The 22,951-nt window shown below is 56.6% G+C and overlaps 1 protein-coding gene across 3 annotated transcripts; it reads right to left on the bottom strand.

Moving 5' to 3' along the window:
* Nucleotides 1–258: 258 nt before the first annotated feature.
* GTF3C5 (general transcription factor IIIC subunit 5) lies at nt 259–15,351 on the bottom strand. 3 transcript variants are annotated; one of them, XM_059925930.1, is made up of 11 exons: nt 14,979–15,351; nt 12,343–12,562; nt 10,888–11,086; nt 6,822–7,017; nt 5,586–5,690; nt 4,449–4,563; nt 3,941–4,021; nt 3,641–3,732; nt 2,599–2,681; nt 1,791–1,933; nt 259–1,021 (listed from the first exon to the last, which is right to left on the bottom strand). In XM_059925930.1, the coding sequence occupies exons 1-11, from the start codon at nt 15,123–15,125 to the stop codon at nt 741–743; spliced, it is 1,662 nt and encodes a 553-aa protein (XP_059781913.1). In that variant the 5' UTR covers nt 15,126–15,351; the 3' UTR covers nt 259–740. The 3 variants fall into 3 exon arrangements, with proteins under 3 accessions (XP_059781913.1, XP_059781914.1, XP_059781915.1); XM_059925931.1 differs by having other exon boundaries at nt 259–916; XM_059925932.1 differs by lacking the exon at nt 259–1,021 and having other exon boundaries at nt 1,797–1,933; nt 2,595–2,681.
* Between the last annotated feature and the right edge of the window lie 7,600 nt (nt 15,352–22,951).

Here is a 22,951-nt window from a genome sequence, read left to right as displayed (position 1 = left end):
CTCTCAAGGACACATCCAATTGGAAGAGGAAGGGATGAGCGTGAGGCTGTAGGGCCCCCGGAGGCTGGAGTTGCCGCTGGCTGCTCTCACCGGGCCCACCTGGCGAGGGGCATCAGGCCCGCTCTCAACCAGCATCACCCACCACAAGGTCACTGAATGAACGACTGAAGGGACAAACGATGTCCAGCGGGAGCCCAAGCCCAGAGGCAAGAGAGGAAACCCCTCTCTGGCTCTGACATCCCACTGAGACACCAAGACTCCTTGGGAAAATGTGTTTAATTAGGACAATTCCAGCTGGGGCTGCCCTTTGCCAGGTTACCCCGAACGGATGGGGTCCAAACACAATGACAGTCTTGGCCACCTGTGACCATGGACCAGGCTCCTCGCCCCGTCCTTTCTCAGCAGCAGCCAGGGCCGGCCCCTCCCCCGCTGCCCCGTCTCCACCTCCAGCTCTTGCTGGTCTCAGCCAGAGGGAGGCGCTGGGCGCTGGCTCAGCCCGAGGGACACCGGGCGGGCTCACGGCTGTGCAAAGCCGGGGCACAACCTTCGGGATGTCCCCAGGCACCCAGGGCCAGAGGGCAGCCCCGGGCAGGACCAGGGTCACCCGCAGCCGGCTGCTTTCCTCAGCAGGGCCGCCTAGGGCCATTCTGGCAGCCCCGGGCAGCACCAGGGGGCCCTGGCTTGTGCTGGGTCCCTCATCAGGCCTGGTCGGGGGTCCCAGCCTTGAGCCCAGGGCTGCATCACACGTAGTCCAGAATTTCCGTCTCCATCTCGTTCTCACTCCCGTCCGATGGCTTGAAGTCCTCCTCCTCCTCCTCTTCCTCCTCCTCCTCCTCCTCGTCCTCCTCCTCGTCCCCAGATTCGCAGGTCAGCTGTTCTTTCCCACCATCAGCTTTGGCTGGGCTGGAGAAGAGAGCTGGGCCAAAAGACAGGCCGTGTGTGTCCCGACGTTGGCTCCTGGGTGCACCCACACCAGCTGTCGCTGGTCTCAGCCAGAGGCCCTCGGCTCCTGGGGGCCTGTCTACAAATACGGGCGTCTGGGCTCAAGCTCTAGAGAAGCTGCTTTGGGGAGGATGGATGGCTGGGGGACCTGGGACTCCAGTTTAACAAGCACTTCAGGGAACACTGAGGCCAAGGGCCTTGAAAACCTCTTCCCCGGAGGGGCCTCGGGCAGCTCACGGGTCCCATGGACTCCCCAGGAGTGTGCAGGGCTCTGTGTCAGTGCTTTTCTCAACTGGACTCCCAGGGGGGGCTGCGTCCTAAAGGAGGCTGAGAACCCCTACTCCCATCAGCTCCATAGGGGCTGGTGGGTCTGGGACGCCCCCTCCCCGAGCCTGGGAGGAACCCCCGAGAGGGGCCCTTTCGCTTGCTCTCCCCCAGCCCCATCAGCCCTGCCGTGCAGCAAGGGCTCACTCCCCTTGCTCACAGCCCGTGCGGGGATGCTCATCCCGGGGAGGGGCAGGCAGTGCGGGGCGACAGGAGCCCAGGCCCCGCCGTCCCCGCCCTCCCGGGGGAGACAGGAGCAGCATGCCCACACGTGGCCAGAGGATGTAGGGTGACGTCAGGGCATAAAGCGGTGGCCCCCCTGGCAGCACCGGCCCTGTTCCAGCCCCACCCCTCTGGGCCCGTCTCCTGCCTTCAACCCCCAGGGCGGAGCCCTGGCTCTGAAGGCCTCCCTCCCACCACGGCCAGGGCAAGAGGCTCCCAGCTGGCTGCAGTTTCTTGGGGAGCAGGCCCACAGGGACACCTGCTCGGGCCCCAGGGCTCCCCTTCACCCCGAGCGCGCTCACCAGGCCTCTCGGAGCGGATGGTGTGCCGGATCATGACGGACATCACGTCCCTCAGGTCATCGCTGGTCTTGGGGAGGCACCAGCCGTCCCGCTCTGTGCAGAGACTCTCAGCCCCGTCGTTGCGGTGAATGATCTTCTGCAGCCTGGGCGTTGGGAGACAGAGTTCCAGGGTGGGGTCTCTGCTCACAGGTGCCAGTAAGCGGTTCTGGCAGAGCTGGGGTTGTGCTCAGAAAAACCGCACTCAGAGCGCCACGCCGAGGGATGAGCACGGTCACGAAGGGCGTCCACGGAAGCCGTACGCCCCCAGCCGGGGCCCCGATCCCCGCGCCGCACACAGGCGGGCGTGTGCCGGGGCCCACTTGCCTGCTGAGAGCCTGAGCACTCAGCAGGTCCCAGGCTGGGTTTAACACGCTCCCGCCTCCTCCCGCCCCAGCACCCCTCCCCCAGGTTTTTAAACATCACTAGAACAACTGGCTTAAAGGTTTCTGGGATTCTGATCAGCTCCAGGGACTGGGGACCGTGTCAGGAACCCCGGCGCGGGCAAAGGAGGAGGAAGGCAAAGACCCCGGCCCAGCGCTGTGCTCTGCGCGCAGCACGGCTCGCTGCCGTGCACCCGGGAAGCCGCTCCCGAGGGCCGCGCGAGCCCGGGCAGAGGGCTCCCAGGCGGCCGGCCTTCTCGCTGAGAGATTAAGGCTGACGTGAAGTGGAAGAGTCGCAGGAAACACTTCGGTCCCCGGGTGGTTTCTCTGCACTGACCCCGAGCCCCACGGTCCCCACCTCGGCGCCTCGGGGCCCCGCACGTACGTACTCGTCCACGTTCAAGTCGCAAAACTGGTAGAACATCTGTCGGTACGGCGGCAAGGCCCCCTCCCGGAAGATGTAGACCGAGTCCTGGGAAAGGAGGGCCGAGACGGCAAGGTCGGAGGGAGCGTCCCCGGGGGCGGGTGGCGCAGGAGAGCCCCACGCTGTGGCTCCCACGGCGCCTCTCCCAGGGCGGCTGCCCTTCCTGCTCCCAGGACCTGGCACGCCTGGCTCTTCTCCCCGGATTCGGGCGAGGCAGACGGGCCACAGGCCGGGGAGCCGGTGCGCAGAAAACGAGCCGCGACTCCCCGGGCGTCGAGGGGTGGTCCTGGGACCGCAAGCCGCCGGGGGCCGGGGCTGGGCTCTGCCTTGGCGCCTCCCAGCAGCACCCTCCTCACGCCTCGCTTCCACTGCTTGGTCATCTTAGGTGGCCCTGCAGGCCAGTTCCAGAGGGGGGGATAAAGGCCTAAGACAAGCGTCCTGGAGGAGGACGGCTGCTCTGGCGAGGATCCGGCCCGCCCTGAGGAGCGGAGACCTGACGCTGCTGGGAGACGCCGCCCCACGCCCTCCACGAGGCAGGTGACGCCAGGGAGGCGGCCACGCTGCCGGCCTCCCCCCAGCCTGGAGCAGCTCACGTGGGCCAGGCACGGGAAGGGTCCCTGGGAGTCGCCGCCCCTGTTGCGCGACTGTGCTAACGAGCGCCTGAGGCCGCGAGGGCGCCCCGCGTCCAGCCCGCAGCCGGGGTGCAGACGGTCCGCTCTGGCTCCGGGCTCACAGCGCCTGACGCTCACCATCCCCGCGGCTGCCACGCGGGGCTGCTGGTGTCTGAGACCCCTCCCTAAGACGTGCCCAGGCGGTGCCCAGCACCCACGCCCAGAGGCTGTCCCGGGAGGCGGGAGTCACGTAAAGGCACTGGGAGGGCAGAGCAGCCTCCTGGCGTCACAGGCGGGGCTGGGGGCTGTGAGGGGTCCTGGGCCTGCCCGAGGGAGGGGCCGCCGCCCCCGGCTCCCTGCGCTCTCACCCAGGCAGGCAGCTCAGGGGACACCCACCTTGAGCTTGTACTTGTTGGAGGCCAACTTGCGTGCACTGGCCGAGGCACCCAGGCCCTGCTTCAGGTCGCGCATGGTGACGAGCTGGCTGGCTGCGAGGGGACCACGGCAGGGCTTTGGAATACGGGGGGTGTTTCTCCCACCCCCCCGCCCTGTCCTCCTGGCTGCGCCCTCCCTCCCTGGGGTGCGCGGGCCAGCAGTGCCCTGGAGTGACCTCCTCGGGAAGCCCCTCCCCATCCCGCCGTCCGGATGCCCATCTCCCCCAGCGCCTGATCTGCAGAGGGAGCCTGAGCCCCTTACTCGTTTTTTTGACGGTGATGGGGAGGCTGTAGTTGTAGGTGCTGCGCTTGGCCTTGACGGGCATGTCGCTGGGGGCGTAACCTGCCGGAGGGGGGCGTGCATCAGGTGGGGTGGGCGCAGAGCCCCTTCTGGCAGCCACAGGCGCACCGGGGCTCCCTTGGCGGCTCCTGAGAAGGGGACTCAGGCCCCCCGCTGGAGTGACAGGAGCCGCCGCGTCCTGGTGCTTTGTGTGCGGGGGGGGGTGGGAGGGGGCGGTCACTGCGGGCCGGGGACAGGAGACTGACCGGACGCCTGGCCTGCACCACAGGAGCTGTAAGTAGCCACTAGAGCGTCACCACAGGAGCCAGGACGAGAGCTCGGGTCCTCGTGTCTGTGCTATCCTGTCCCTAACAGTCCCACCAAGGGGGGAATATATTCTCTCCACGTGGATATATTATTACGGAAGAGAATGCTGGAAACAGAAAGCGATAAAGGGAAAAGGAAAGCAAAGGTTTCAGTAATTGTTTACCGTATTTCATTCCACAACGGATTCGGAAGTCAAGGACTTGATAAATCTTGGCCTCTGGGTGTTTTCGGGGGTCGTACCCGAATCGAATCCACAGGCTTCTCCAGGGGCCTGTTATCTGGAGACAGAAAGGGCGGGAGTGTGAAGTGTGGTCAAGGGCGATCCCCGGCCCCCCTGAGTTGCAGGCCCAGGTGGCTTCCCAGATGGGGCAGCGCCACACCCCCAAGAGTCAGGGACAGGCTCTGGAACCCTGCCCCCCAGCTCGCACGTGTGGCTCGGTCACCTCGGATAGGTCACTTGGCCTTTCCAAGCCTTGGTCTTCCTGTCAGATGGCGTTTTTGTGAGGATTAAATGAGACGGTGCCCCTGCAGCCCTCACCGCAGTGCCCGGCACAGAGCAAGAGCTCAAGAACTGTCACAACTGTGCTAATGGATGGGAGGCACTGTCCCCAAACAGTGCTCCCGAGGTCCTTGTGTCCAGAAGGCCAATGCTGAAAGGCAGGCAGCAGCTCTGTGATGTCGGGTCTCAGCCCAGGAGGGAGGAGCCCGTCGCATGCCCCCCACCTCCTGGCCACCACGGTCACGGTCACGCTGTCCGCTTGCCTCCCCGGGCCCCAGGTGGGACCCCTGGCCGGCAGGAGCTCTTCCTCACAGCACCTTGGGGACTCTCAGTGATGACAGTCCCATCTCCATGCCCTCCTGGACTGAGTCCAAGGCGCATCTGACCCCCACTGAACCCCCCTCAACCCAGGGAGAATGCGTGAAGGCAGGTGGCACTGTGGTTAGGGGCCCAGGCGCTGCAGCCAAACAGGCCGGGGTCCCCGGGGGCTCTGCCACTCCCTGGCTGTAGGATCTTGGCCCATCAAGTCACCAATCTGAGCCTAGCCTCTTCATCAGAGGTCCAAACCCTGCTGCCATCCCCCACGGAAGAAGAAAGGATGCTATGCACATAGCACTTAACCCAGCGCCTGGTCCTTAGAAAGCTCTCCATACAAGGCCATTAAAAAATGTATAATCCCTTTAACAAGCCATCCTGTGGGTGCTGGGACAGGGCCACCTGCTCTTGCTGGGGCTCTGAGGTCACGTCCGGGATCAGGACAACCCTGGTGGGAAGCAAGGTGGGCGGTGGGCGGACACTCACCATGTAATAGGCCATGAAGGGCAGCAAGACCTTGAGCTTGTCGGGGTGGACGCTGATGTTGGCCTTGACGGCGTTACGTGACCAGATGGGGCGGATTTCAAACAGCTGGAGGGTCAAGGCAGAGGCTGAGATGAGCACAGGCAGCTTTCCCGCCTGCCCCAGGCTCCCCGCACGGTCTGGCCCCAGAGGACCTTCCCGAGAGGAGTGGCGGCGGTGGGGAGAGCAGGGGGCCGGCAGGCGGGGAGGGGCCTCTGCGCACGCCCACTCGTCCCGCCCTCGGAAGCGCCCTGCCCGCCCAGCACGTGTCAAGTGCGGTTGCAGGGCCTGGGGGTCCTGAAATGACCATGAGGGACGCTGTCCCTGTCCTTAGGCAGCTCAAAGGGCAGCGGGGAGGCAGAGCACCAAAGGAGCCAGAGCAGGGCCAGGAGGGGGACGGGCCAGAGCTCTGGGACCCTGAGCAGCCCCAGAGGGCAGGGGCCTGAGCTGGGATGTGATGAAGGCCGCAGGGGACGGCCCAGCCCCCTCCCAGTGGGAGGACTGTGAAAGACCAGTGGGGCTGGAGTGGGAGGGCCAGGGTGGGAGCGGCCCTGAGCCAGGTGGGAGATTGGCCTGTGTCCAGAGGACAATGGGGGGCCTTGGAGAGTGGCCCCCATTTCCCCCCGACCTAGTGACTGCTAGAAACACAACCAGGTGTCCAGCACTTAAGAAATAACATCCCACCCCACCCCCGTCCCGCACCAAGGGGACAGTCAAGTTCAACAGGGGCAGAGGCAAGCGTCGGTCAGCAGTGATGTGCTGAGAACCTACTGTCCACACCTGTGGCGACGCAAGGACCAGAGTCCCCTGGCCTGGGTCTTCCAGAACCTGCAAGCTGGAGGGCAAGGCAGAAGGCCGCCTCCTCCCAGGGCCCCTGTCCACCCCGACTCTAACGGGGAGGAAGTGACGGGCCTGGTACACGCCAGCTGCCCCATCTGGTGTGTTGCAGCCAAGGACCGGATGAACAAAAGCTTCCGGAACCCCGGAGCTCCACGCCGAGGTCACATCTGGACAATGTTTACCATCCCAAAGGGACCTCTTATGAGTTTTAAGGAGCACTTTCAACTCTGGGAAGGCAGGGCTTATACTGGCATAGCTTTAGACGTAACATCTGGAGCTGAAGAGTTCCCATGTGTTAATAAATGAGCTTAAAACAAGGATGGCGCCAGTGCAGAGGTGGCCGGAGGGGGCAGGGCTCACCTTCCTCAGATCCTCCTCCACCTTGTGGTCCACGGGGTTGGTGCAGACCTTCCTCCAGGTCTGGGCCGCAGCCTCTAGCGGCTGCTCGGGCGCCTCGTCCCCCTCGAAGTTGACAAAGATGGCATTGTGAGGGCGCCGGGCCCTGCTCAGGCCGATCAGGTTCTCCCCGGAGACGGAGGGGTTGTTGTAGCCTTCCCTAGGAGCAGAGAGCTGCTGAGGGCGGGAGCGTCAGGCGTGGGCCTGGCTGGACACGGGTAGCCCACGTTTGGGTGCTTTTCCCTGGAATGTGGGTGAGGAGTGGATCTCAGCCCCGGCCGCTGAAGGCAGGCGCCTGTGTTCTCAGGCTGATGACCAGGAGAAGGGGCCGCGAGTCCGAGTCAGCTCAGAGAGGCTCTGAATCAGGGCCAGGCCAAGAGTCCCAGAGGCTGGGGTGCGGGGAAGGGCCCCTGCCGCGAGGCCGGTGGCCTCACAACGGCATCGCGTCGTGCACAGCACCGTCCAGCCGGTGAGAAGCTGCAAACGGCCCAGATGCCCATCAGGCAGGGACAGTGGAATCAGCTGAGGCACGGGCGGCCACCCAGGAACCACTAATCAGCTGTCAGACCACAGCTGTGCTTACCGATGTCCACAATTCACTTATCTAACCCTCGAAACAATCCTACGAGGAAGGACCCATTTCCCATGAAGTCACTGAGGCCACAGGGGTTGGAAACCTGCCTGGAGCCAGAGCTCCAGGTGACGGAGCTGGGTCCTGAGCCCAGGGAGGCTGGCGGGGCCACTAACCTCCGTCCTGCTCGGAAGCATCTCGATGATACCGCGGTGAAGGGGGACGGATACTACCAGACGCTCTCGTCACAGAGCACAGAGGCTAAAAGAAGGGCTCTGGGGACCTCCCTGGAGGTCCAGTGGTTAGGACTCCGAGCTTCCACTGCAGGGGGCCTGGGTTCGACCCCTGGTCAGGGACCTAAGATCCATCCCGCAAGCCACACGGTGTGGCCAAAAAAAAAAGGGGGGGACGGGGCTCTGCCACCAGCTGTTAGCACAGAACACACAGGGCCAACGATTCCTGGGAGGCTCAGAGCGCCTCCCTCTGAGGTGGGACGTCAGGAACATCACAGCTTCGCTAAAGCAGGGGGAACAGTACGAGGGGCCCCCATAAGCCCACCATCAGCTTCCACAATTGCCGCCACAGGGCCAATTTCACGCTCTCCAGGCCCCACCCCAAACCCACTCAATTATTTTGCAGTGCATTTCAAAGTATGTCCTGGATGTCACACAGGTGATTAATACCTTTCAAATTTGTTTCCATTTTACCGTAATTTTCTACATGAGTACATACCATCTGCATATTTATAAAGAACAACAAAGTGATTTTTCACATTGGGAAACAAAATTACAAAGACGGGATCAAATCTGTGCCTTTTTTAAAAAACACGACTCCATTTGAAACCATCCTGAACACTACCCTGTTTTCCAAGACAGCTCCCCGAAGCCCCAGACACCCCCGAAGGAGAGCCCCGGGCGCTCCCTCCGGGCCAGGCGGCAGCAGGAGGGAGCGGGCCGCCTGCCCTCCCCCCTCAGCTGCCTCGAGGAGGGGGGACCCCCGTCAGGCCCGCTTCCCAGCCTGTCCTCTGCCCGCTGGCCATATAGGAAGCTCAGCCTCCCTGGACCCAGGAAGGCCAGCAAGGCGGGGGCCAGGCCTCCTCTGCCAGTCCTCGGTACCCGTGAGGGCCATCAGAGCAGAAAAATCGATAGCAGCCCTGGGAGAAAAGGCAGGTTCCTTCCACGCGCTGGAAAATCGATAAATGACATGGGAGAAAAACAGGGCCTGTGAGTTCAAGGGCAGCCAGCCCTCCACCCTTGTCCCCCTCCCAGAGGCTGGGGGACAGCTGTCTGCTGGCCCTACAGGACACAGCAGTAACTCTGACGCTGCCATCCAGCATCAGGGCCGGCAATGCGGGGCGGGGGACGGGTGCCTCTAGTTCCTTCTACATATTTTTGTTTCTGACTGTAAGAGTAAAATGCTTGTGGCGGGGAAATAAGTTTCAAATTTCAGAAACATGTACATTTAAACAATTTGAAACTCTCACAATGAGTATAACATACGCACAGAAAACTGCACACACTAGGGTTTTCAGCAGGGAGGGAATGGACCCGATTCCTGGCAGTTATACACTTCTATAATGTCTGGTCTTTTCTAACAAGCACGATCTACTCCTGCAATCAGAAAAAGGGTGGGGGGGTGGGGCTATGGACTCAACTGGCCTGAGAGACATCGACCCTTGTCTGACTCTCGACTTACTTTTGAGGCAACGGGGAAACGGAGCGAGGACTGGGGCCTGGGTGGCGTGAACGACACTGTTCACGTTTGCCCATTCTGATGACAGCACCACGGCTAAGTTAAAATAAACCAAGTCCCTCCCAGTTAGAGACACACACTTGTTTCTGGAGGACGCGCTGTGATGCCGGGGGTGGAGGTGGCGGGGAGGTGAAACCAGCAGCAGAAAGTCGAAGCTGGTGACGTAGGTGGGCGTCCATCAGACACTCCTCTCTCCTTTTGGAACTCCCCAGAATATATTTTTTAAAGGAAGGGAACAATACACCTTTCTCCTTAGCATAAAATCTAAGCTCCTTTCTGTGGTCGGTGGGACCCTCAGCCCACCCCTCTCTCGGCTCTCTGTGCTTCGGGGGCAACACCCCCGACTGTTCCTTTGCATGCGCCAGCCCCCTGGTCTGGAACTTTCTTCCCGGATCTTCACCTGCCCGGCTCTGTCATCACACAGGTCTGCTTCAAAGGTCAGCTCCCCCGAGGACCCTCCCGCACCCCACGCACTGTCCACGACAGCCCACTCCCCACTTAGCTCCTTTAAGACACACACCTGCCCGCAGGCTCCCACCGCCCATCATCCTTCACTGGGGCTCCACCGGTTCCCCAGCCCCCGGCCCCGCGCGGAGCTGCCTCTGTCGCGTCCCCATTGACACTGGCTCCAAGGGGAGCCCCGGGCCCTGACAGGCGGTCAGTACTCGTTGATGGAAATATTTGATGAGGGAAGAGAAGCTTCTCGCCCTCCCGCCCCTCTGCAGATAACTGTTCTGGGCCCAATCTTCCCGATCTTTCCAGGCTTCTATTATCACCAAGTTTACTTTTATAGCACAGTCTGCTCTAACACCTGCTTTTCGTAGAGCAAGGTTCTCTGGACACGAGCCACGTTGGCCCAGGGAGCCCGCTTTCTTACAGGCCGTGCGGTCTTCCTTGGCACAGACAGGCCGTCGTTTAATTAACTACATCATCCCTATTAGTGGAGTGATCACTCACTCGTCCACTTTATCAAACTCTGCCCGGCACTCAGCGTTCTGAGTATTTCCAAAAGCTTCAGTCATTCAGCCCTCTAACAACGCCGAGAAGTGAGTACTGTTACTATTATTATCACCCCTGTTACAGGCGGGGAGGCTGGCGCAGGAGGTCGGGGCTCATGTGGAATCGCAGGTCCAGGACCTGAACACGGGCCCCCGCCCACCCGGGCTCTCTCACCGCATCAGGCCCTCTCAGCTTCTTGCTGCTGCCCACAACCAACCAGGAAACGTTCTTGTCAGTGTATCTTTGAGCACAGAGGCGACAGTCATTGTGGGATAAATTCCTACAGGCCGCCTGGTCGTCAGGAAAGAACATGTAAAAGTGTAATAGATTCTGCCAGGTTGCTCTCCAAAAACTGTCAACCTCGTTCCCAGGGCTCCTGCGGTAGGGGGTGTGTGTCTCTCCACACCTCAAGGTACACGCTTTTGGGGAGGGGTCTAAGTCCAAAGGCAACACCCTGAGTCACACTCTGTGGCGTGAGGACAGCCCTGAGCAAGGCCTCCGGGTGGGGCGCAGGGACCAGGGCTGGTTCCTGACACCCCTGGTCAGGGCCCCTGGTCACCAGCTGCTCTGTCGCTGGGCCCACGGGCCTGAGTAAAGCCGGCCGCCCTGGCTGCCTGACCCGTGAGTGGAAGAGCCCAGCCCTCTGAGCGCAGGGCCCTTGCCCTGAGCCCCGGTGCTGCGGGGCGGCGGCCCCCGGGAGCTACTTACCGGTGCTGTGTCTCTGGGCGGTAGGAGTAGTCCACCGGGGTGTCCAGCCTGGAGAAGATGGGCGGGGGGATGTAGAGCGGCAGCTCCTGGTGGAAGAAACTCTCCTTCTCGGGCTTGAGCATAAGGACCTTGCTGTACATGGACATGTGCCTGCCGCCCGCCTCCGTGTGCACCGCCAGGTACTGGAAGTCGGACATTCCTGGGAAGAGAGGTAGACAGACGGCGGACACCCTACTACACCCGCCCAGGCACTGCCACGCACCAGCACCCACGTCTTCTGGGGTGCACTGAGCGGGCCTCGCAGGGGCGGCTGCCGGGCAATGGTAGCAGGACCCAAAACAACACGTCCGAGTCGCTTCTGGGAACTCAGCCCAGTCGCCTGGATAAATACTACTTTGGGGGGTAGGGGAGTTACATGACATGTGAGGATAAAGTCTGGGTCAGTGCTTCTTAGACTGTACCGTGCACGTGCCTCACCTGGGATCTTGCTAAATGCAGATGCTGAGGTGCTGCATTTCTAACAAGCTCCCAGGTGAGGCCCACGCCGCCGGTCCGGGACACACACTGAGCGGTGAGGTAGTGGCTCAGTTAGAGCGAGAAAGAACCGGATCACTTTGGAAGCCCCGTCCCGGGAAGGACGGCCCTCTTTGGTGAATACCACTCTCCACCAGAATGATGGACGTTCCAAATGCCCAACTTGTGGGATCCCAGGCCCTGTTTTAGTTTCTTTATACTTTTTATCCCCCTCTTCCTTTTTAGTCTCTATTCTCTTCAGTTTCTATCTTAGAACCGCAGCTGCAACTACAGATACTCTTGTTAGTAATTCGCCAAGTGCCACACGTGTGTGTGAACCGGCAAACGGGCATCCTCTCTCTGAACCTCCCCGAGGGCCTGAGGAACTCTGGGCTCCCACTGCACAGACAGGGAGACCGAGGGAGGCTGAGGCAGGCACGACTCCCCCTCTCCACCCCACACCCTAGCACCTCCTCCCAGGGGTTCCCTGTGGGGAGCAAACTCGATTGGGGACCCCACGGGAGACATCCAGTTGGCTGAGAGTTCAAAGGACATAAGGTCCCGAGGGGCTGAGGTGATCTGGGAAGGCTTCAGAGGGTCGGCAAGACCAGCAGCAGCCAAGACCAAGAAGATCCCCAAACACGAGGGCGGGCATGGGGTTGAAAACTGGAGGCCTGCGGACCAGTTTTATTTGGCCCCATAAAGCGGCTTTAACAACGAGATTTCTCAGAGAACTCCAGCTTCTCTTAAGAAGGCAGAAAAGCGAGCAGCAACGAGCAGGGCCTCCTGGCCAGGGCCTGTGCTCTGCCACTCCCCTCACGCCTCACACCTGGGCATATCCGCGCCCCCTTCACCGTGTGGATGACCCACGCAGCTCCTGCAGGCACGAGGGACGCAGGCCCTGAAATAACCCAGTGCGGTAAGAATGCATTTTGCAGTTACCTTGAAATTTGTAAACGGTGGAGACAATGCCAAGGCTCTCTATGTCGAACGTGACCTTGGGGTGAGCCTCAGGCCCCGGCGCCCCCCTCTGCCGCCTCGTCTTCCTCTTGATCCGGAGCAGCAGACTGCTGGTACTGAAGCGGTTGGCACACACGGGGTGGCAGTAGGGGTCCTTGGGCCGGAAGTACAGCTCCAGCCTCTTAGTGGGGTCTGCATAGATCTGCGGCGAGGTCAAAGGAGACAGAGTGAAGCAGAGGGCAGCAAAGCAGCTGGCAGCTCCTCCCTCCGTGAAAGCCCGATGGCGACCCAGGTGGCCAGGGAAGGGCCAGGAGGTGTTTTCTGTTTCGTTCTGAGCTTTTAATTCCCAAAAGACTTATTTTTCAAACCCAAGTATCTTAGCTTTTATCTGGTAGGGAAGATGAGGACAGTCTCTTCCTTCCAAGAGGTTGTAAAGTTGGACACAATAACTGTCAGTTAAGTAAAGCCATTGTCTCTCGAGTGACAGGTCAGTGCGGGTAACCACCTACTCTTCTGGCGGCACCTCACGGAGGTGTCACCCCCGTGTCTGCCGTGGAGAGCCTGGGTGGGAGCTGAATGACTTTTCTAGGGCTTCTTCTCTAGGAACTACCCACCCCAAAGGGTCCTGGTATTCAGCCTCATATATACAAAAGTTTCGAGGTCCAAAGGAGATGAAATCAACAAGTAACAAGCACTTTGGCCCTGACTAGTGTGACTTATCCTTTCCACGCCTTGGTTCCTTCTCCTTAAAATGGACATAATAACAGTACCTACTCGTCAGATTGTTACAATGATTAAATGGAAATATACGTAAAGCGCTTAGCCTGGCACCTAAATCCTGGTAATGTGTCATCGAGATAGGAATGCCTGTCCCACATGGGGTGAGAGGGACACAGTAAGTGTCAGCTGTAAGCGTGTGGAAGCACCAACAATGTTCACTAGGCCAAGGTCATCTACTTGCTGGTCTGCTGGCTCCCCAACACCCAGGACACAGCCTGGCCCTTAGCAGGAGCTCAGGAAGCGTCTAGGGAAAGAAGGTTAAAAAGAGCCCCTATTGTCAGGAAACAGGTCTATGAGACTGCTGCGCTGGGAATGACCCCAGATGTGGGCCTGGCACAGAGGAGGTGCACAAGAAAGAGGAATGGAATGAATGAATGACCAGTCTCTTCCCAAAGGGGTCACACTGTAACTGGGTCCAAACACCCCTGGCGTTAGCGGGAGTAAGGGTCCTGGTCAATGCCGCCGTAAAGTCAGTCAGGATAAAAGAACAAAACATGACTGACTGGGCCTCTACTGGCCTCCTGTGCTTAATGACAGGTTCAAGGTTTTTCAGTATTCATAAAGGATGAGGAAGCAGAATTAAGAGTTCAGACTTCAGAGGGAGGTGTGCATGCGTTCAAATTCCCACTGTACCACGTAGGAGCTTGTTTGACCCAACCTTTCTTCCTGTGTCTTAAATTTATTTATTTATTTATTTTTGGCTGCATTGGGTCTTCGTCACTGTGCGTGGGCTTCTCATTGCGGAGGCTTCTCTTCTTGTGGAGCACAGGCTCTAGGCGCGCAGGCTCAGCAGTTGTGGCGCACGGGCCCAGTTGCTCCGTGGCATGTGGGATCCTCCCGGACTGGTGCTCGAACTCACGTCCCCTGCACTGGCAGGCGGACTCCCAACCACTGAGCCACCAGGGAAACCCTCTTCCTGTGTCTTTATCAGAAAAATGGGAATAATAATAGTAACTAACTCACTAGATTGTCGTGAAGATTCAATCATGCATTTGACGAGTATTTTGGAAGCAGGCACAGTTATGGATATTAGGACCGCGGGAGGTCCCGTTCTCATGGAGTTTACAGCCTCAGAGCCAAGGGTCCAAGACAGACAATAAACACATTAAAACATAATTTCAGATTGGAATTAGAGGTTAGCTGCTAGCAGCCACTTTAGTAAGGGCAGTCAAGGAAGGACTCTCTAAAGAAGAGACACTTCAAGATCTGGTGCATGTAAGTCACTTACATAGAGCTTTGCACAAGGTAAGAATTCATCCCAGCTCCATTGTTTGCTGGGTGAACTTGAACAAGCTGATTCGGTTTCCTTGTAAAATTGGGACAATGACAGTTCCTACCTGGCAGGGTTCTAATGCGAATTGAATCTAAGTAAAGCACCTAGAAAGGTAGCTGGTACAGAATAAACTGTTAGCTATTACTACTTTTAACCCTAATAACATAATCCTTCCTCCCCCTCTCATTGTAGGTCAACGGTTCTTAATCTCCCCGTACCTCAGTTTTCTGCTCCGTGAAATGAGGATGTGGCAGCCCAGCACATCCTGGGGCGCGGGGGGGGGTTGGCGGTGCAGTCGAGCTGCGTTCATGGCAGTAATGATGGGAAGGAATGGACACCCTCTCCCCTCTCTGGGTCTCCCCTGCAGTCCTTTTCCCTCTGATCCCAGGGATAAACTGTCCACGCCCGGCGGTCTTGAAGCAAATCCCCGCCCACTGGCCGCTCCAGAGCCGACCTCGAACTCCGTTGCCAAGGAAACCTCACATCCCTGGGTGGTCCCGCCCCTTGGCCTTAGTCTAGCGACTCAGACCTCCCCTCTGGTCCCCGGAGACGCCCCGCTCCTCACCCGGGAGACGCCTTCCTCGCCGCCCAGGGTCTGCAGCACCTTGGACACGTCGCGCACCACGCCCGGGTACTCCACACACACCATGTGCCGCTCGCGCCGCAGCTCCACGGGGACGGCGACCCCCGGACCCCCGTCTGCCGCCGCCATCCTGCCAGTCTCGTCGGGCCCGCCGCGGGCCGTCCCTCCCCGAGCTCCTAGAGGCCTCGCCTGAACGGTTCCGCGAAGGAATCGTTCCGGGCTTCCTCCCCGCTCGCGTTTGTCTAAATCCCTGAGTTCCGCGAGGCCCGAAGGCCTCTGGGAGCACACCCCCGAGCTGAGGCCCCGAGGCTCGGTGTAGACGACAGCCCGTCCCTCAACTTCGTGTTTAAAATGAGGAGGGTTGGAACCCGAGGGGCGGGGTAAGGGCCTGTCTCTTCCACCAACCCGCGAGGGACCCGGAGGCTTGTAAGACACGCCCACTCTTTTAGCCAATGAGAACCCGAGGGACACGCCGAACTTTTTAGCCAATGAAGAGTCAGAAGGAAGCGAAGTTTCAGCCCCCTCCTTCCGCCTGCATAGGTTTTTAGCCAATAATGAACCAGGACTAGGCCGGGTCTCCTCCCCTTCCTCGGATCCCACCCAATGACAGCTCGAGGGCGGGCTCGAGTCAGACTTCCGGCCTGTCTTCTTTTGTGCTGAGGTCCCAGTAATGAATTGGATTCCTGACGCCGGGTCCGCTGGAGCGGTTTCTTGGGGGCTCGGACCCCCACTCCTGCTGGCCGCCCCAGAACGGAGGCCAGGAGGAGTTTAATCTGGAAATGGGGAGCGCAAGGGAATTGCACTTTGAATCTTTTTTCTTTTTGGCCACGCCGCGGGCTATGCGGGATCTCAGTTCCCCGACCTGGGATTGAACCCCCCGCCACTGGGCAGCGAAAGCCAGGAATCCTAACCACTAGACGATCAGGGAACTCCTGGGAATTGTGCTTTGAATGCTCGCCCACCTCCACATACGGAAAACCGGGAGCGCCCCCCTCCCCACCGTGGGAGCTCGGGGCAGAATGCGGGTGTCTGTCCTTCGTTTCTTAGACAGTTATTTAGCGCCTGCTATGTGCTGGGCACTACTCAGAACCTAACAGAGGAGAGAAGCATTAAGTGAGCGGCTGTGGAAGACCCTGAAAGGAGGGACCGGGGCCATTCTAGAAAATGACGGAAGACAAAACTGTTAACAGCAGGCAGGTAGCTAGGTATGAGCAGAGAAAGAGGGGCAGGGGCCAGGTGGCAGGGGGTCCATGGGCAGACAAAGAAAAACAGGAACCTCCAGACTGACAGGAAACCATACATTTTGAGTGATAAGTGTCCTGTAAGCAGACAAAGAAAGATGAGGAAAGGCGGGAATCTCTTGCGTCCAAATGTAACCTGTTGCTCATTTTGCTCTCATTACAATAAAATTAGCCTCACAGAAGTACCCATCATGCACCGACGCCATGACAATTCTCATCTAAGCTAAATAAGGACAAAAATCCCTCCTACCCTCGGGAAGACGGAGCTGGGATGAAAATCAGGGAATAGGAACCCCAAACTCCTCCTTCCCCAGTGACTATTCCGCCCCTTCCTCTGTCTGCCCCTCGTAACTGGCTTGCCAAAGAAGCCCAGGGCAGCAGCTCTTCACCTGTCTGCTCGCTCTCCCTCTGAGAGGGTATTCTTGCTTAAATAAATTCTCACTTTACTTTCTTAACCTCCCTGCTTCATCTCTGAATTCTTTCGCGATGAAAAAAGAACCTTAAATTCACCAGGAACAAACCTATAGGGAGCAAAGTAGGGGGAGATGAAGGGTCAGAGGTCGACATAGGCCAGACCTAAAAAGGATGTACCTAACGGATTGGCTTTTTCTGAGTGCGATGGAGAGCCTTTGAAGGGTTTTATGCAGGGAGTGCCAGAATCTGATTTATGCATTTAAAAGACTCTATATGGCTGTTGTGTAGAGAATAGACTAGAAAAGGCAAAAGTGGATTCAGATAAACCAACAGAGGCTGCATAATCCAGGTAAGAGATGATGTCTGGGGTCAGGGAAGTGGCAGTGAGGATGGAAAGAAGGGACTGGGGACTTCCCTAGTGGTCCAGTGGTTAAGTCTCCGCACTCCCAATGCAGTGGGCCTGGGTTCGAGCCCTGGTTGGGGAACTAGATCCTGCATGCATGCCGCAACTAAAAAAAAAAAAAAAAAAAAAGGATCGCGCACTCGGCAACTAAGATCCCGCGTGCCACAACTAAGACCCGGTGCAGCCAAATAAATACTTTAAAAAAAAAAAAAAAGGAAAGAAGGGATCTGATTTGAGGATGTCAAGGGATAAAAATCAGTAAGAGCAAGGGACCCCTTGCATATGGGTACCCCAAGTTTCCGAAGTGATTTCTGAATCGAGATTACCTCATTATTCTAGATGGATTTAAGAAGGCCAAATAAATGGCTGCAAAGACCACGAAATACATTTTTAAAAGAAAAGTGTGTAATCTGAGTGTGAGATATATGTCATTGGCTGGGAGCCCCTAGACTTTGAAAAGAAGGCCCCTCTGAGAGCACCGTGAGGAATCAGCCGAGAGCACATGGAGGACGGGCCAGAGGAGGCAGGACGTGAGGGCTTCGCAGTCCCTGACCTGCCTTCTCCTGTGGGAACTGGCATATTCTACCATCAAAGGAGATTCTGTGCTGTGAGGCCAGGATAATTCTCCAGGCTTTTCCATGCCTTGAGATGAAATGTCCTTTTACACTTCTCATGTCCTTTGCTCTCATTCCATGCTCACCAAGCAGTATTCTGGGTTGGTTTAATTTTCCAGAAAGGAGAATCTGAATAACAGATGTATATTTTTACCCCTGCCCACAATTGTAAATTAGTAAATTGGTGTGTTTACATCAGCCCCTTGTGAGTTTGGTACACATGAGTCAGTCCTGAGGGCTGTTGCTGTCGGTAGCGTGACTGATGAAATATTGGATACACAGTTAAATTAGATTGGATACATACATAATGTTGGGGACATACTTATAATAATTATTTATTTGTTATTTATCTGAAATTCCAACTTAGCTAGGTATATTTTTATTTGCTAAATATGGCACCCTTACCTCTGGGTATTGAAGGAATTGAGTTTCTGAACCTGCAAAGCTGATTCTAAACTACCCACAGCCTTAGGGTGTCCACTGAGGTCCCGATCAACCTCTAGCCCCCAATCCAATGATCCTGTAGTTTTGTCTGCTCTAATCTGTTCTCTTTATGGAAGCAAGAGTGATCTCTCTAGAATGAAATCTCACTGTGGCTTTGTCTCCAGTGACTCCCCCACCCATTCCCCATCCCACCACTTGGCTGACCCCTCAGCATCCTTCAGGGTTCCACGTAGAGATCACCTTGCCTGGAGAGTTTGGTGTCACCCTCTGCACCCCTGACATCCAAACTCATCCTGTCACACAATCTGCGGCGCTGTTTTATTTCTTTTTTGTTTCTCTTCCACCAGAGCTGCAGCCTCCTGAGGGCAAGGACTTTGTCCTACCTGCGATCCAAGGTGGTGAGGTCAGAGACAGGAGTAGGGCAGTGAGGCCAGGCTGGGAGGAAAGGGAGGCCAGGCAGGTTCAGGAACCCAGTTAAAGAAGCAGCTGGGGCTTTCCCCAAACATCACAGCATTGGGAGCAGGTAACAATGACACTTACTATTTGCACACTGAGGGGGTCTTTCCCTGCCCCGTGTCCAGGCATCCTTCTCCACCCTCGTCCTCCTGCAGTGGGAGTTTTCATCCCTTTGGACAGAAGGGCTTGGGGTCTCTGCAGCTCTCGCCACCTCCTGTGGTCTGGAGGATTGGGGTGGGGGCCAGGGGCGGCTGGTGCATACCACTCCCACCCAGCAGAGATGCAACCGCCAAAAGAGACCTGGGTGTTGGTGACCAGTGTTTGCTGCTCAGGAAAAGGTGGGGACCCCGGCACGAGACACTGAAGGGTGCGCCTTCCACTGCCCACTGTGGTGGCTGAGCTGCCCTTCCCCGGCTCAGAGACCCTCCGCGGAGACAGGCAGAGGAGCCAGCTCTCTCCTCCTGGGTCTCAGGCTGAATCCTGGCCTCAGCCTAAGCCTTGCAGGAGCTTTGCCATCTCGAAGCTTCGAGTATTGTCTGTCCACCCCAAGTGGAGTTTCCGACTTGCCCTTGGGGGGGTGACGGCCTGCTTCACCCACTGGTCCTCACTGGGGTGTCTGGAGACTGGCCCACACGGTTTGAAACTTTATGCCTGCTTCAATGTTTTCTTTCCCATGGCATGCCTGAGTGCTGGGGAGGAATGCAGAGGTAGGAGGTATTAGATAGATAAAGCTCTCATCATCAAGGCGAAACAGGTTATTTCTATCTTGGGAGTGTAAAACAGGACTCAGTGTAGTCAAATACGAAGACAAACATTAGTTCCATTCATCAATCATTCAACAAAAACTTTCTGAGTCTCCACCATGCACCAGGCAGTAGGTCCCTTGGCAAGAAGGGAGACAGGTAATAAACACGTACATAATTCTCACACCTGGCATGCTGTGTATTATATATGCTAAGAAAAAAGGCAGCCTAAGGGGGTGTGGTGTGCTGAATGGGGGTCCCTAGGACATGCCTGCATCCTAATCCCTGAGATCTGCGAATGTGACCTTATTTGGAAAAAGGGTCTGTGCAGAGTGATTCAGCTAAGGATTTTGAGATAATGGGATCTTCCTGGATTATCCAGCTGGGCCCTAAACCCAATGACAAACGTCCTTAGAAGAGAAAGGCAGAGGAGATTGGACACACAGAGAAGAGGAGGCTTTGTGATCACAGAGGCAGAAATTGGAGTAATGTGGTCACTAGTCAAGAGTTGCTGGCAGCCAGCAGACGCACTGGACAAGGCAGGAAGGACCCTCCCCTCCAGCCTTCAGAGGGAGCCCAGCCCTGCTGACACCTGGATTTCGGACTTCCGCCCTCCAGAGCTGTGAGAATACATTTTTCTTGGGTTTTAAGCCACCTAGTTTGTGGACATTTATTACGGCAGCCACAGGAAACTCGTACAGGAGGACAGAGTCATTGGGTTTTAAAGCATTTTCAAGATTCATTTTTGAGTCGTGACACTTTCTGTCACGAGTGGGGCAGTTTTTCTGCTGTTGACTTTAAAAATATATATGCACAATGTGAGAGTTGCGAGTTAAGTTTTATTTTGGGCAAAATAAGTACTGCAGCCCGGGAGACAGCGTTTCAGATGGCTCTGAGAAACTGCTCCCAGGAGGCCAGGGGAGGGGCCGGGATATACTGGAGTTTTACAACAAAGGGCAGGTAGTGGGGAACTGTCAAAGGATTATTGTTAATTAAAGAAAACCAGATATCTCAAGTTAAGGAAGTTAGCGCTTTTCTATGTATGGGAAGATGCAAGAGTCTGGGCTCACTGAAATCATTCCTTGATTGATGTGCACCTTAGCTATCTGGAGCCTGTATTTTCACATCCTGAATTTCCTCAGCGCTCACCGCAGGGAGTGGCTGCAGTCTGATGGCTGCTAGATGGCAGGTATTCTTTTCAGCCCTGAGTTTCCTCAGGGCTCACCAGCTCACGTTGGAGGGCTGCAATCATTGGTGACTGTGACATCCTTTGTTTATTGATATGGCAGGGAATATTCCATTTATAAATATTCCATTTATCACTGCTCTCTCGAGTTACTGGAAGTCATTCACTTCATGGCAGGCCTCCCCCTCATCCCTCACCCCTTTCATGAAATCAGAGACCCCCCTGTTGATCACAGCACTATTTACAATAGCCAGGACATGGATGCAACCTCAATGTCCATTGACGGATGAATGGATAAAGAAGATGTGGTACAAATATACAATGGAATACTACTCAGCCATAAAAAAGAATGAAATAACACCATTTGCAGTGACATGGATGGACCTAGAGATTATCATACTAAGTGAAGTAAGTCAGACAGAGAAAGACAAATATCATATGATATCACTTATATGTGGAATCTAAAAAAATGGCACGAATGAACTTATTTACAAAACAGAAATTAGAGTCACAGATGCAGAAAACAAACTTATGGTTACCAAGGGGGAAAGTGGTGGAGAGATAAATTGGGAGATTGGGGTTGACATATACACACTACTATATATAAAATAGATAACTAATAAGAACCTACTGTATAGCATTCTGAACTCTACTCAGTACTCTGTAATGACCTGTATGGGAAAAGAATCTAAAAAAGAGTGGATATATGCAGATGTATAACTGATTCACTTTGCTGTACAGCAGAAACTAACACAACATTGTAAATCAACTATACTCCAATAAAAATTAATTAAAAAAAAAAAGAGAGAGAGAAAGAGACCCCCATTCCCAGGCTGGAGGCTCTCTCTGAGGTGGCACAGAGTGTTGAATGCCCCATGCACGACCTAGGTGGTTGAATGGCAGCAAGAGGCGTTTCACAAAAGCTCGTTGGGCAACCTCCGTGTGCAGGACCCTGTGCCAGGCACCGATGACCAGCGGGGAAGACGGTGAGATGGGCAGAGACCACGTCTGATCAGCTGAGACAGACAGCAAGCAAAGGAAGCAAACCAATACCTAATACAATACCAGGCAATGAGGCTGCAGGGGAGAAACAAAGTCCAGTGTATGTTGTCTTCTCCTGCAATGGGTCCTGCAGCGTGTTTCCCCAGCACGCCCCACCCCACTCCTCCAGACCCCAGGGAGTCACAAGGTGAGTTCTCCACCAAGTCCGCGCAGGCTGAGATCCTCCCTGGGTATCTGGGCACCCCGGTTTGGGAGTGGGTGCGGTGGCCGGCACCCTCGACATCTTCCTATCCTCTGTTCCCGCCCCTGGGCTGTCCCAGCGTCCCAGTCCCCGCTCCCTGATTGAGGACACATAGCTGTCCTATCCGCAGAGGTACCCCAGGGCGTTGGAAAGGGGCTGCTGGCTGATTGGCAAGGCAGAATCCCATGGGGCGGGGTGGGGAAGCAGCCTGACACCACTCTAACCCACACCTCCCGCATCTGACTCCGGTCCAGGGTCTGAATACTGAATCCTGGCCGGGGAGCCCATTCTCTTTGTGTGTGGGTGGGATGGTACCTGGGATGGGGGGGTTATTGATCCTCTATTAACCGAGGGCAAGGAGGGTTTTGGAAAATGTTTCCTTTGGGTCCCAGAATCTGAATATTTCTTCCTAGGCCGTTGGGTTAGTCCATGGAGCACATAGTGAGGGTTTAACACTCCCCAGCCGGACCTGGATTCTCACTGCGCCCTTAGGACGGGACAGAAGGCGTAGTGTTCACTTTCGGCCACGAGGTGGCGACAGAGCGTCCACCTAGGCAAACACCGCCACCTGGTGGTCACGCTACGCCCATGACACCCTGGAAGAAAGGGCAAAGTGGCCGCAAAGGAAGGGAAACGGACCAGGGGCGCCGGGAGCAGAGCCTCCTAAGAAGTTCGTGCTGGGGTCAGCAGCCAGCTCCCTCTCAAGTCCGACCGCGGGGGAGCGTGGCCACCCCTCTCCCCGGCTGCACAGGTACAAGCCCGCCCAGGCCCAGGCATCCTCTCACACAGCCCCGCCGCTGCGATGCAGATGATGGGGACGTGGAGGACGGGATTTATATAGCGGTTTCCGTTTTCTTTTTACTTCCAAGTGGGACACACTGTTCCAGAGGACATTCGTGTTCCTAGTCAACTGGTTCCAAAGCAGAATTAAACTAAATATCTACAAGACTGAACGTCAAAGACTGTTCGTAAATAGAGTTTATGTGGCCTAGTTAAATATTTCCATAAATGTGCCAGGCAGAGGCAAATTTCAACGCAGCTAATAAAATTTAAGCATCAGGCTCCCTCAGTTGCAGGTACCTTCCTTCAAGGCCCCTTGGTGTTGTGTTCACAAGGGCAGATGTCTTTATAAAAAGGGAAAAGGTAAGATATTTCAACTGCCGTTGGTTAAGACTGCTGTCTCTTTCCATCTAACCTGCCCTCCTGTCACA

Source organism: Balaenoptera ricei, chromosome 6 (assembly GCF_028023285.1).
Source record: "Balaenoptera ricei isolate mBalRic1 chromosome 6, mBalRic1.hap2, whole genome shotgun sequence".
Taxonomy (NCBI): Eukaryota; Metazoa; Chordata; class Mammalia; order Artiodactyla; family Balaenopteridae; genus Balaenoptera; species Balaenoptera ricei.
Note: the sequence above shows the minus strand (reverse complement) of the source record. Positions and strands in the feature narration are given on the sequence as shown.

Excerpts from the sequence above, each read along its gene's own strand:
- GTF3C5 (XM_059925930.1), bottom strand. The coding sequence starts at position 15,125 with ATGGCGGCGGCAGACGGGGGTCCGGGGGTCGCCGTCCCCGTGGAGCTG. Across the intron at positions 2,682-3,640 it reads CCAACAAGTACAAGCTCAAG|GACTCGGTCTACATCTTCCG; the intron begins GTGGGTGTCCCC and ends CTCCTTTCCCAG. Across the intron at positions 1,934-2,598 it reads TGCGACTTGAACGTGGACGA|GCTGCAGAAGATCATTCACC; the intron begins GTACGTACGTGC and ends CCCAACGCCCAG.